A 13900-nucleotide genomic window follows, 5' to 3' on the forward strand; every position below is an offset into this window, starting at 1 on the left:
TGTTATAATATTATATTATTAATTTATAAATTAAAAAATTTAAAGATCCGTAAGACTTACGCCTCATGTCTCGAGGCTTACGCCTCGCCCTGTATCAAGTAAAACGCCCCGCCTCATGCCCCTGCCTTTTAAAACACTGGGTGAAACTAGAGGCGGAGCATTCTATTTCTTCGAAAATAATTAATAATTTGTACATATTCAATAAATTTTTGAAGATAAATATATAGTTTGGACCAAAGCTACTGGTTCCGTCGAACCCGCGTCCAAAGCTCTAGCTCCGCCCCTAGGTGAAACGAGAAAGAAGCTGAGTTTGTTTGCACAAGTACGTTGAATTATACAATAATTTCAAAACCTATTGTTGCTCTGTTTCATACTTTCTCCGTTCAATTTGTTTGAACCTTTTCGGATTGACTTATTTTCGATGTGAACTTGGACATAAAAATTCTTTAAATATTTTTGAAATAAATGTTACACATTTAAAAACTGCATAATAAGTACCATAAGTCACAATAGTTAACAATTTAAAATATTTTAAAACTTTTTGCATAAAATATGATCAAAGAAAATCTTATTTGACTCTCAAATAGTAAGATATTCATTTTTTTTTTGAAATAAAGGGAGTATTAATTTAAGTGTGATTAGTTCTAAAGTAGAAGTAACTTCCATTTTAGTCGAGGCAAAATAAAAATAGAGATAACTTTTAGTTCAATACAAATTATTTTGAAGTTGAAATTTGATTATAGAAGAAACAAATTTAAAATATTGAAGTTATTATTTGCGAAGTTGGAATTTGATTATAAAATTTTAGATGTTGAGTGAATACCTGAAGTAATAGTTTGAAAATATATTTGAAGTGAAGTATTTCGAATCTTCAATTTTTGTGCACGGATTTTTTATTTTCACGTAAAGTAAATGTCCAAACACACAACTTTCACAATTTTTGTTCTATCTCAACTTAAAAAAGTTTTTTCTTCTTCAAATTCAACTCAAATATTGCCCAAACGTTATACTCCCATTTGTTTGGGCGTTATATTGTTATTTTAAGAACATATGGGTACAAAATAGATCTTCAAAAGATTTGTGTATCTTGCTTTAAATTTCCAAATTTACCCCTCAACAACAACACTCAGCACTCCCAGCTGCTGCCAGATGATCTTTCATCATCGAAAGTTAACAACTCCCGAATCTGCTCTTTCACCATACTCAGAGAGATAAATTGCTGAAATTGACTTTAAAATCTCAAATTTTAACTCGAATTATAGCAACTGATTGAAGAAAATGGTAACTACAGAGAGAAATTCTCTACAAGTTTACTGTGTTGGAACAGCTGATACTAAGCTCGACGAGCTCCGTTTCCTTGCCGAATCAGTTCGATCCAGTCTTAAATGCTTCTCCATTAACTCTTCTTTCAAGGTTCGTTGCCTTATTGAATGTTATTTCAAAATGCTATTTGCTAGTAAACTTTTGTCATGTAATTGAATTCGTACCTTCGTATCTACTAGACTACTACTAAATTATCAAGCGTATCTGATAAATGAGATGTTTAAGATCCTTCGGCGTTGCCGCCTTGAGATTAAGGGTAAGTTTGTGTCTGTGTATGTATAAAAATATTTACACAGACAAAATCTCCTGATAACTATGGCTAGATCTCTTGATAAGTATTAAATGATAATATGTTAAGAATGGTAACTAACTTGCTATCACACCTTAACAACTTGTTTGGATAGTTGTTACATGTCGTTTCATAATGTATCATATCGGATTGTATTATATTGTAATGTATCATTTGTTGAATACAATGTTTGGATAAATTGTATCTTTTGCCGTTATTTCATGATGTCACGTACCAGTAATATGAAGAATAAACTTGCAGTATTACAAAGAAAAATTATGGTACGGGGTAGAATTATTATATAAAAAGGTAGGGTAAAAGATTATTTAATAATAATAAAGGGTAAGGTGAGAAAAAAAGATAAGGAAACGACGCGACCACACTGAATCGGTCGTTACATAAAGTGGCACTTTTCGTCGTTACATGATGACAGATTTAACGATACGATAAAGTAAAATTTAAGTAACAATTAAAACAAATATTGTAGTTAAAGTAACAATACGATACAATACAATATGTAACAACCATCCAAACAAGCTGTTAAAATTCACTGATAGTGTAAAGGAATCTTTACGCTCTCACTGGATATAATCCAAATTCTTCAAGTTACACAGCTGATGAGTGTGAAAATAATTTCTACATGTGTCAGTGTAGTTTAACCTGTTTTAGCACAATAATTATCCTTTCTTAAGTTACCAATCCACACTTACTATAGACAGTTACATGTACTTCTCTTTTCAGAACTTGAGGTGCAAAAATTCTTTACACTGTTAGTATATAAAATTAAACCCTTATAGTTCATAAAAGTAACCTAGAAACTGTGATGTGCAAAAGTATGCATTGGGTTATTTTTATTAGTGGAATATTTTGTTGTCCCACGTTTTGACTTCCCTTGACCAAAATTAACCTTATGCTTATACATGGTACTGTATAGGTAGGAGTGACAGTAGTTGATGTTTCAACCAGCCCGAAGGAGACGGATAGTTGTGCTGATTTTCATTTTGTACCAAGGAAGGATGTGCTGTCATGCTATGTGCCAGGCGGAGAATCTGTGGTCCAGCTTCCAGATGATAGAGGCCAAGCTATTGCAATCATGACTAAAGCTCTTGAAAGTTTCCTAAGGAAAGCTCATAATGACCAGATTCTTGCTGGAGTTATTGGCCTTGGGGGTAGTGGAGGAACATCTTTACTGTCATCTGCCTTCCGATCGATTCCAATTGGGATCCCAAAAGTTATAATATCGACGGTTGCCAGTGGTCAAACTGAATCTTATATTGGAACATCAGATTTGGTATTGTTCCCTTCTGTTGTAGATATTTGTGGGATTAACAATGTTAGTAAGGTTGTTCTGTCTAATGGGGGTGCAGCATTTGCTGGAATGGTGATTGGAAGTCTTGAAAGATCAAAAGAGTGTAGCATCGGTAATGAAAAGTTTACAGTTGGTGTAACTATGTTTGGGGTTACAACTCCTTGTGTTAATGCTGTCAAAGAAAGATTAGTCAAAGAAGGATATGAAACTTTGGTTTTCCATGCCACGGGTGTGGGGGGCAGGGCCATGGAGGATCTTGTTAGAGGAGGTTTTATACAGGTAATCCTGTTTCTCTATCACCACTCATGGTTTCAGTGGTATATAAGTAGGGAAGGGTATTGATATTTCCTATTTTCCCTTATAATGAACTCTTAAATCCTAAAATTGAAACTTATGCGGACAAATAAATCCCTTTTTACCTAACAATCCTAAAAAGTACTAAATTCTATTAATATCATATAAGTAATATTTTGTTTCAAACCCTTATTCCACTATTGGACCATTGGACATCTTATAATGTAAAAATACCATCTGAATTAATCATAATAAAAAATAATTATATAAGTAAGAGCAATGATCATACTAATGGTAACAATAATGAGAAGCTAAGCATTTTTGGTTATTCATTCTCTTGTGCGGTCATATATTTCTTTGAATGGTTAACATTTATTCAATTGGTCATACATCTTATTCATAATTAACTGAGAAAGAGTGCTATTTGAATATATTATAATGCTATTAGCAATTAGGAACTATAAGGAAAGAGTATGAAAAGTAGGATTTATTGGTCTCTAAACTTTTATTAGGATTACAGTCAATCACGAAGGAAAATATCACTCATTTGCCTTGTGCATTGTCTTAGATGATATAAAAGTGCGGCCTCATTAGTTCATTGCAATTGATCATTTCAAACTAGGGGTAGAACCAAGGTAATTCTTTTCGAAGAAGGTAGAGACTTGCAGTTTGTTCGCTGAAATGGCTTGCCAAACCTGTTACTAATGTCTCTGCAAAAAATTACGGAAGTATTATATAATCTCTTTCTGGAACACGATTAATATCCATTTGTTGTTATCTTATTTTAGGGTGTATTGGATATTACGACAACTGAGGTTGCAGATTACATAGTTGGAGGTGTTATGGCATGTGATAGTTCCCGATTTGATGCAATAATAGAGAAGAAGATTCCTTTGGTTCTGAGTGTGGGAGCTTTGGATATGGTGAATTTTGGTCCCAAAACTACCATACCTCCCGACTTTCAGCAAAGGAAGATTCATGAACATAATGAGCAGGTGATTCATCTTTTGTTTTGCTCATTGTTTGTCTGTAAAAGAATTCCTTAAGATATTGAACAGTAGCATTATCTAAAAAGTTAATGTTGGAACACCAACCATTCACAGTTTGACAGTTATGCATTGTGCAACAAATTAGTGTTGTTTGATATCATCTTGCACAACTTAGAACAAGTAGGCCGCTAAACATTCTAAAAGTATCTCAGGACGTCATGCTTTTGTTGCCATCAAGAGACATTCTGCCAGACTCTTGAAAATTTATTGTATTGTGTCTAGACTGCACAATTAATCATATGGGTTTAAATCTGATAAACTATCAAAAAAAATATTTGAGGTGTGCCGCTTGAAAATATTTAACAGAATGCTTATTTTCCAGGTTTCCCTAATGCGTACTACAGTAGGTGAAAATAAGAAATTTGCTGCATTTATAGCAGAAAAGTTGGGCAAGGCATCATCAAGTGTATGTGTTTGCTTGCCAGAGAAAGGTGTCTCTGCATTGGATGCACCAGGGAAAGCCTTTTATAATCCTGAGGCAACTAGTTGTCTTACGCATGAGCTACAGGTGCTTCTTAAAAATAGGGAACACTGTCAGGTACCACAATTATTTATAAGGAAGAGGATTCTTATGATTTTACATTCCACTGCTAAACTCAACTCAGATCATTGAAATATTTGTTCATTGATAGGTTAAGATCTTTCCTTACCATATCAATGATGTGGAGTTTGCAAATGCTTTAGTTGATTCGTTCTTGGAAATATCTTCCAAATCTAGACATGTTCAATATCAGCCAGCCGAGTCTGAATCTATACAAGACAATCAGAAAGATAATGCTGTTCTTCAGAAATATTCCCCACACAATGGAAAAGCATTTTCTAACCTCAACGACTTTCCAAATGCAAAACCAGGTGATGATTCTTCCTAAATATCAAGGCTGATAGTTTCCATCACAATGTCATGGCAAATAGAGCTGCTTGAAAATTACTGAACAGCTTCCACTAACTGATTACTGCTTGTGAATCCAGGTTTCTTTCTATTAATTTATTTACCAGTTCCCACAGAAGCGTTGGGTTGTTCGCATTATTTTCTAGGATTAAGAAAAAGACATTTCGTCTTGTCTTTTCCAAAGCTCACGCACTCCTATCCTTGACCCGAATTTGGATTTAAGATGATAAGTGGAATAACTTGGCACTTATGTCAACCTTAGCTTGCGACAGAAACCAATAAAGTGAAAGATAACTAGAGAGTATGCTTTATACTTTTGTTAGCCTGAAATATGATTGATTTTTGTCTCAAGAATTATTTGCTTACTGTTGAAGAGTCCACATCGGTTGGTGAAGGGATGGGTGGTCTCTTTATATGGTTTGGGCAATCCTCGCCTCTTGAGCTAGCTTTTGTGGTAGAGTTAGGCCAAAGGTCCATTTTCTTATCATGGTATTGGTAGTAAAGCAAGACTGATTCCACTTCTTGGTTTCCTGATGTTGGATCCCAATATTATATTGTCCACGTTCCAGATGTCTAGTCCTAGGCGTGTGAGGGGGTATAGAAGCATCCCACATTGGTTGGTGAAGGGATGTATATTCTCTTTATATCGCTCGGGCAATCCTCACCTCTTGAGCTTGCTTTTGGGGTTGAGTTTAGTCCAAGGTCCATTTTCTTTATCACCTATCATAGTTTACCGGTTATGCGCTGGCTTGAAATGCCATATAATGGATTCTTTTCCTTCGTTGTCATCATCTATGTTGCTCGAACTCTCCAAAAATGTTGTCAGATGCGTGTCGGATCCTCCAAAAATAGTGTATTTTTGGAGGATCAGACACGGGTATGGCAACATCTTGAGGAGCCCGCGCAACATAGGTCATCATAATCATCTCTCTAATACAATTATGTGAATGTCTTTGAAATGGAATATGCTGACTCATCAACGGGGAAATGAATCTCACAGATCTGAGTCAATGCTTTTTCTTTTCTTCTTTTAATTTGGGTGAGGATTTGATGAAAGCCTAATCTTCCTTGAGCAGAAACTTTGCAGAAAAGAATTGCGGTACTGCAGAAGTTGAAAGATCAAATAAGTAAGGGCAAACCCATTATTGGGGCTGGTGCGGGTACAGGTATTTCTGCGAAGTTTGAGGAAGTTGGTGGTGTAGATTTGATTGTCTTGTACAACTCGGGGCGCTTTAGGATGGCAGGAAGGGGATCCTTAGCTGGTCTATTGCCTTTTGCTGATGCAAATGCCATTGTACTTGAGATGGCCAATGAAGTATTGCCTGTAAGTCCTAATTATTGTCTACTTCTTTAATTCTTCTGAAAACCTTATAGGCTTTTAGGCTCAGCTTCATCAATCTTCTATTGTTTAATTTTAGCTCACATTGGATTTGAACATGAATTTACTGTTCAAGTTAAATACAACCTGCTGTCTAGCAAGTTCATGTTTGATTCAAAGGCTTAACAAATTGATAAAACCCTCCACGTGACTCAACATGAGCAAAGCACTAACTACGAGTGAAGACTGAAGATCACTATACCAAGACAGCCCTGCTCTCAACACAGTCTAAAAAATTAACTTCCTGTTGACACCCATAATCAGACACATTAAAGCTGATCCATGTCATATCTATGTTTCTTGTCAGTACCTCTTTCTTGGATTAGAAATCTCTGTGTTTTCTCAAAAAGATTGCTCTCAGGAAATCCCTGCCAAATTTGCAGTAAGCTTTCAGTTGGACTGCTAACACTTACTGAATTAGATCAAAAGCTATGTAGTTGAGATGTCCACTTACATCTTTGGAATATCCGAGGTTTACTTTTATTGTGTAGAAGAATGACTAACCCTACAGAACCGCTTTTCTGGCTGGGTATCTATTAATTGTGACCTTTACTTGCTGCATTTCTCATAGGATAAAAGAAAACCTCACCAGTCCAGGCATCGAACTAATTTTTTTTTTACATTCTTTATAATTGCAAAGGTGGATTACAGCAGATAACATAATTGTTCATCATGTATATATATCTTTTCTTATTATTTTTCTTGCAAATAATAACCATGATTGAGGTTTCTTTCTCCTTCCTCAGATATATTCTTACCTTCCAGAATGGTGGCTTAGTTTCTATCAATGTTGAAATCTTCAGGTGGTTAAGGAAGTGCCAGTTCTGGCTGGAGTTTGTGCTACTGATCCTTTCCGCAGGATGGATAACTTCCTGAAGCAGTTGGAATCTGTTGGGTTCTGTGGGGTGCAAAACTTTCCAACTGTTGGTCTATTTGACGGTAACTTCAGACAAAATTTGGAAGAGACTGGAATGGGTTATGGGTATGTCTCAGTAGATATGTTTTAGTCAGACTTAGCTTATGCCCTTCCTTCAAATTGTAACAATATCATGATTCCTTACTATTTATTCAGCTTGGAGGTTGAGATGATTGCAACAGCTCACAGGATGGGCCTTTTGACAACCCCATATGCTTTCTGCCCGGATGAAGCCGTTGCTATGGCAGAAGCTGGTGCTGACATCATAGTGGCCCATATGGGGCTCACAACATCTGGTTCAATTGGTGCAAAAACAGCTGTCTCATTGGAGGAAAGTGTAACCTGTGTCCAAGCTATTGCGGATGCTACTCATAGGATAAATCCTGATGCTATTGTGCTCTGCCATGGAGGTAAATCCAGGAACCCTAAAGTAACTAAAAGATTCTAAGGCAAATCCAGGAACCCTAAAATATTTCCTATGCACATATTTCTGGCTATCTTATGTTTGTGCTAGTAGACATTTTTTGTTCTTGGAGGTATACTTGAGGTTAAGTTTTTGGTACTTCTTTACATTTGTGTTTATCTAAGTCCTAAAACTGCTCTCTTTTCTTTTTCTCTTTTTTTCCCCTATCATTCTTCAAAGGCTTGGTATATATTGTAGTAGAATATCCGTAGCATTTCTTTTCTAACATAAAGTATTTGCTAGTCACTAGACTAGAATTATTACTACCATTTTGTAATTCCAGCATTTTACTTGACATCTTAATGTTGTTCAAAAGGTATAATGGTGTTCTTTCTCAAGGCAATCCGGGAGGTCTAATTTGGTACAGAATTCTAAGCTTTCAAACAAATACTAGTTGTCAAATTTTACAATTATCTAGGGTTCTGGGTAGGATTAACATCGTTGGAAGTAGATTTTATGTTTGACAACTTTTTGTATCATCAGTTCTTGAGTCTTTATTGCAACGGCACATTCTTTTCTTCTCCTTCTGATTTATCTAGTCGCTACTGAAGAATCTTTCCATTACTTACAGGCCCTATATCTGGCCCTAAGGAAGCAGCATATGTACTGAAGAGAACCAAAGGAGTTCATGGATTTTATGGCGCTTCAAGCATGGAGAGACTACCAGTTGAGCAAGCTATAACTGCTACCATCCAGCAGTACAAATCTATTTCGATGGAGTGAGATGCAATGGGTTTAGGTGCTTTATAAATTCGAGACCTATATGTATGATCTTCATCTCTTTCCTTATATATTAGTCTTGGTCCTCTAAGCTCTTGAATGTTCAAAGAATTTTGTAGCTTGAGCCTGAAATTTATGACGCGAATCACATGCAAATATTTCTTCTTTTGTCAAAGATGTTGAGTTTTAATAAGCTGATGAAGCATTCATCTGTTTTTTAGACATTCATATAATTACAACTGACGGCAAATTATTTTTCTTTCTTTCCAACGTATTAGTCTTCGGACACAGGGAAGTATGCATAGAGTTACCCTGAGTCTGTCCTGGGCTTCTCTGTATTTAAGCAGCAACTTGGCACACGATGGCACTGCATCCACAGTTGTTGTCTGTCCTGAATCTTTAGATTTAACAAATTATCCATGATCTACTCTCATCGTCAACCTTTTCATTGGCTGGATACGAATCCCTCTGCAGCATAGACTGCATGAAGTTCTCTTGATGGTCTTTTCCCTTGAGCGATTGGATATTGTTGTCTTGAAGGTCTCCATTCGCCTCTTCTGTGCCTGGGCATAGTGCTTTATATGCTGTAATATATATCTGAAGTTGAAGATAAGCATACTCCACAAGGAATACTAATTATTATCCCTCTTTCAATAATAATTTATACTTTGAGTATTAGTTTGTTTTTATGGTGGATAGAAATTCTCCTAGATGTTGCAACACATGTTCTGCATGCAGTAGTCAACTCTACCTTTGCGGCCAGATATAATCTGGTACCTGATGGTGCCTGGATTTGATAGAAGGCAGTTGAACTGCACTGCAGTTTCTCATTATCGGTAATATAATATTTAAGTCAAGTTTAGCATCTTAAATTCCATACCGTGTATGAAATATGACAAATGGAGGACTGCTTCTACCCAAGGCACCTGTCATGTTTTCTTACGTTGACTTTTCCTCGGAAGTTATGTCTATAATCGTTGATTTGAGTTGAAATGGAAACTTTCCCCGTTAAAGAAGTTGGAAGGAAGCTAGACGTGCTGATGTGAGTGGCTGGATAAATAGAATCTTCATCTCGACTCTGCATTTTCTTAAAAAAAAATCTGGTTCCAAAAGTCTTTCCACTCCTTTTTCTTTACACGTTTTTATTACTATAAATTTAGCACTTACCCTTTAGCCATTGCTTGCATTCTAGCATCCAATCAAACCGTCTCGCATCACCTGTCCCACCCCGTTCCTTTCAGAGAAGTCAGAAAGTGGTGTTATACTTTTCTGATACCCTCTATTACTGCAAATAGCAAAATCTTGAATACCCACAACCACAAAACGACGAGTCCCTCTTAAAGAACATGTCTTCTTCTGCAGAATCGAAAATGGTACTGGCCAAGACCGTTTTATCCACAATAGGCTCTGTTGCTGCAACAGCTATGGTGGTTCGAACAGTAGTCAATGAATTCCTTCCTCCAGAATTGCATGAATATTTCTTCTTTGGCCTCAAAAACATCTTCAGCAGGTTCTCAAATCAGCTAACAATGGTAATAGATGAATTTGATGGCTTGGTCAACAATGACATCTATGAAGCAGCCGAAATGTACTTGGGAAACAAGCTGTCACCCAACACCCGTCGAGTCAAAATCAGCAAGCCTGAGAAGGAGAAACATATCAACTTAACCATGGAACGCGATGAGGAGGTGACAGATGTTTATAATGGGCAGAAATTCAAGTGGGTTTGGCTCTGTAGACGAGTAGAGTCTAGAGACTTTTATAATCCCAGAGACCTGAATTCCACTCAAAGATCTGAGGTGAGAACCTTTGAGCTCACGTTTCACAAGAAAAACAAGGACCTTGTTCTTAATACTTGCCTTACATTATAAGAGAAGCAAAGCTGCAGAAACTTGAGAGAAGGGCAATCAAGATTCACACTGTGGATCATGAAAACATGTATGACTCGCAGTCAATGAATCTTGATCATCCGGCAACTTTTGAGACTCTAGCAATGGACTCAGAACTGAAAGACAAAATTTTGAAGGATTTAGACAGATTTGTGAAGAGAAAAGATTATTATAGGAAAGTGGGGAAGGCGTGGAAAAGAGGGTACTTGCTGTATGGCCCTCCAGGGACTGGAAAATCAAGTTTGATCGCCGCCATGGCTAATTATTTGAGCTTTGATATATATGATCTGGAGTTGACTGAGCTGATGAGGAACTCTGATTTAAGACGGTTGCTTGTGGCCACGGCTAACAAGTCCATCTTGGTGGTGGAGGACATTGACTGTACCATTGATTTGCAAAATAATTTGGCTAATCGAGCAAATGATTCTCCTTCAAACAGTTCTAATCAGCAAGAAAGCAAGGCAAGTCTCTTTGATTTTAACTTGTATTTTCTTGTCTTACTTTAAAAGTATTCCGATTCACTTAGATTTCCATATTTTATTGTTCATTGCAGGTGACATTATCTGGTTTGTTGAATTTTATTGATGGATTATGGTCGAGCTGTGGTGATGAAAGAATCATAATTTTCACAACAAATCACATAGAAAAGCTTGACCCTGCATTGTTAAGGCCTGGTAGAATGGACATGCACATTCATATGTCATATTGCACCCCCTGTGGCTTCAGGCTTCTTGCTGCTAATTACCTGGGCATTACAGAGAACAAATTGTTCAAAATAATTGAGGAACTGATAGAAACTGCGATGGTGACACCGGCCGAAGTGGCGGAGCAACTATTGAAGGAAGATGAGATTGAGATTTCACTTAATGGTTTAATTAATTTTCTTCACGTAAAGATTAAAGAAAAGGAAGATGCCATGTTTAAGAAAGTAGAGGCAAAACTAGTTGAAACGAATGAGAAGAAGGAAAGTGATGAAAAAGAAACTGAAGAAAGCTTAGAAGAAAAAAGATTACCAAACGAGGAAAGTTAAAGCCAAAAAGAGAGTTGCTGAACCTAACATGGCATTTTTATTAGGGAATTTGTGTATTCACCGAAATTGCTCAATTTCACCCAACCCTACACTTTTGCCAAAAAAAAAATGCACTCTCATATTTGTTCATTTCTCAAAACAAAAAAATCGACCTATACATATACATACATGCACATATCCAAATAATTCAACATATTTTTGTTGCTACCAGACACAAGGAAACACATACACTCAAGGGGCTGGATAGAGTTCAATTTTGGAAAATGACATCGTATAGCCGTTTCGAAAATAATAGTAAAAAATATATATATTTTGTATATAAGTATATTTCTATTTTATTATATATTACCTTTACCGAATATTAATAATTTCGGCCGCAAGTTAAAAGTGATTTTTTAGTTACTTGTACTCAATTTTTAAACAACTTCAACCCCTTTCTCGTCCTCATTCTCCTCATTCGTTTTGTGTTTCCTCTGAGAAGGTTTAAATGAGCCCAAGCAGAGAGATAGAAATTAGGGACCCTTGAAGTTTTCTGATTAGAATCCAATATTGCACAAATAAGCTGAAGTTTTTGTATCGTTAAATAATAGCACAAGCACATATTCCAGAACCATATTCTCGTCCCAAATTATCTTGAATATACACTAGTACTGTCACTGCACCAAGTGATCCCACATTAATGAAGAAAAAGAACTAGTTGAAGAATTTTATCATCTGTCCTCTTTCTTTTTTGTCGGTTTCGCTGAAATGGCTGGTACTGTGATGACTTTACACCCAGCAATCCGAGAGCTCACCTATCAAATGTATAGTCAAAGTTCTTTATCGGAGTTCCCATTTTCTAGTGCATTTTTGTCGTATAAATGCAGTGCAGTTACCATTAACCATCTTCTTGTCGTTTGGCTTCAAGCTTTATGACAAAACTAACGAATTCAGGACAAGAAAAACGTCAGCTTATTTAGTGTTGAAGTTTTTACAAATGAACTAAATAACTTCAGCATCTCTGCTGAAGTTTTTGAAAAAGCTTATCCAGGACACAAAAACTTCAGCTTATTTAGTGCTGAAGTTTTTATAAATGTACTAAATAACTTGAGCATCTTCTGCTGAAGTTTTTGAAAAAGCTTAATGACAAAACTAATGAATCCAGGACAAAAAAACTTTAGCTTATTTAGTGCAATTACAAACAAAAACTTCAGCTACTATGCTTAAGTTCAACAATTACAAACAAAAACTTCAGCACACTTGGTTCAGCACACTTGCTACTTCAGGCCTCTCTACTAGAATGCTGAAGTTTTGCTTGATTGTCTTTGCTACTTCAGCCTCGTATGCTGAAGTTACGCGAAAAAGCGGGTACACTTGCAAATTTTTTTGTAAAGCGGGCACAAGTTAAAACGTGAAAAAAAAAAATGAGTATAAATGCAAATCCCCCGGTCCAAGTCGGTAGAAGGCCCCGGGCCAACCTGGGGCTGGCTAGACCCAAATAAGAATAAACTTCCCCAAAAAATAATTATTTTAATTTTACATATTTTACTTTTTTTCAATTAGTCAATTTGTAAGATTTAAGAAGGTAAGTTTTCATTATTCAGATTTTCAAATCTACCAGAAAAGAAAGGACAGATAAATTAGCTATAAACAATGTTACTCTGTTGGGAGCAGGAAGTCTTATGCGGTGTGGTTTTGAATGAAAGGTTGCACTCTTTGAAAATGGAACACATTAAAAATTATTTCTATCGTTAAGAAAAAGGTACTTTGACTCTAATCCTCCTCTGCCAAACACAACTCATATTACAAGGAGCAAGAAAAATCTACCCAAAATAAGAGAGGGAAAGAAAGAAAGTACAAATATTAAGCTATAAAAATGTGCTAAACGACTATTATCCTCACATAGTTACATTGCAAGAGGTTATCGAACCTCAACCATGAAAAGATAACATTAGTTGTAGCTGGAACTGTCAATATGGGTGGGGCCGGGCTAGCTCATTCCAGCCCACGTAAGCTTTAGTAATTGACGGGTTAGGCTAGGCTAGCCCACCATTTTAATGGTCCTTATAACGGTTAGTCCACCCCAGTCCTATGAGGGCTGCGTCCTCCCACGGGCTGGTCCATCATTTTTTAAAATATAATATTATATTTTTTCTTAAAGTTCTAACTTTAAAAAAAAAAGATAGATATTTAAAAGTTAAAAAAATCTTATTGGAAAAATTTCACAAAACTTAATAACTTTTTATATTGTGTCAATATATCAAACACAAAGTAAAAAACAAGACTATATTTCCTTCACTAAAAGTCAAAACTCCAACCAAACTATTCAAGAGAACGTTCATGACGCTTATGGGATATTCAGCACATCATTT

General features: G+C 36.1%; 1 protein-coding gene and 1 pseudogene across 2 annotated transcripts; both read left to right on the top strand.

Moving 5' to 3' along the window:
• The first annotated feature begins 1115 nt into the window (after window positions 1-1115).
• On the top strand, window positions 1116-9305 carry LOC104240399 (toMV susceptible protein tm-1(GCR26)). Of its 2 annotated transcripts, XM_009795238.2 has the most exons (10): window positions 1116-1413; window positions 2547-3200; window positions 4004-4210; window positions 4587-4802; window positions 4897-5116; window positions 6230-6477; window positions 7335-7513; window positions 7604-7857; window positions 8482-8675; window positions 8909-9305. In XM_009795238.2, exons 1-9 carry the CDS (start codon window positions 1279-1281, stop codon window positions 8631-8633), a joined length of 2265 nt encoding a protein of 754 aa, XP_009793540.1. In that variant the 5' UTR covers window positions 1116-1278; the 3' UTR covers window positions 8634-8675; window positions 8909-9305. The 2 variants fall into 2 exon arrangements, with proteins under 2 accessions (XP_009793540.1, XP_009793539.1); XM_009795237.2 differs by lacking the exon at window positions 8909-9305 and having other exon boundaries at window positions 8482-8854.
• A 665-nt stretch (window positions 9306-9970) lies between these two features.
• On the top strand, window positions 9971-12393 carry LOC104240400 (protein HYPER-SENSITIVITY-RELATED 4-like; annotated as a pseudogene).
• The last annotated feature ends 1507 nt before the right edge of the window (window positions 12394-13900 follow it).

Source organism: Nicotiana sylvestris, chromosome 2, assembly GCF_000393655.2.
Source record: "Nicotiana sylvestris chromosome 2, ASM39365v2, whole genome shotgun sequence".
Classification (NCBI taxonomy): domain Eukaryota; kingdom Viridiplantae; phylum Streptophyta; class Magnoliopsida; order Solanales; family Solanaceae; genus Nicotiana; species Nicotiana sylvestris.

Excerpts from the sequence above, each read along its gene's own strand:
- LOC104240399 (XM_009795238.2), top strand. The coding sequence starts at position 1,279 with ATGGTAACTACAGAGAGAAATTCTCTACAAGTTTACTGTGTTGGAACA. Across the intron at positions 1,414-2,546 it reads CCATTAACTCTTCTTTCAAG|GTAGGAGTGACAGTAGTTGA; the intron begins GTTCGTTGCCTT and ends GGTACTGTATAG. Across the intron at positions 5,117-6,229 it reads CTTTCCAAATGCAAAACCAG|AAACTTTGCAGAAAAGAATT; the intron begins GTGATGATTCTT and ends TTCCTTGAGCAG.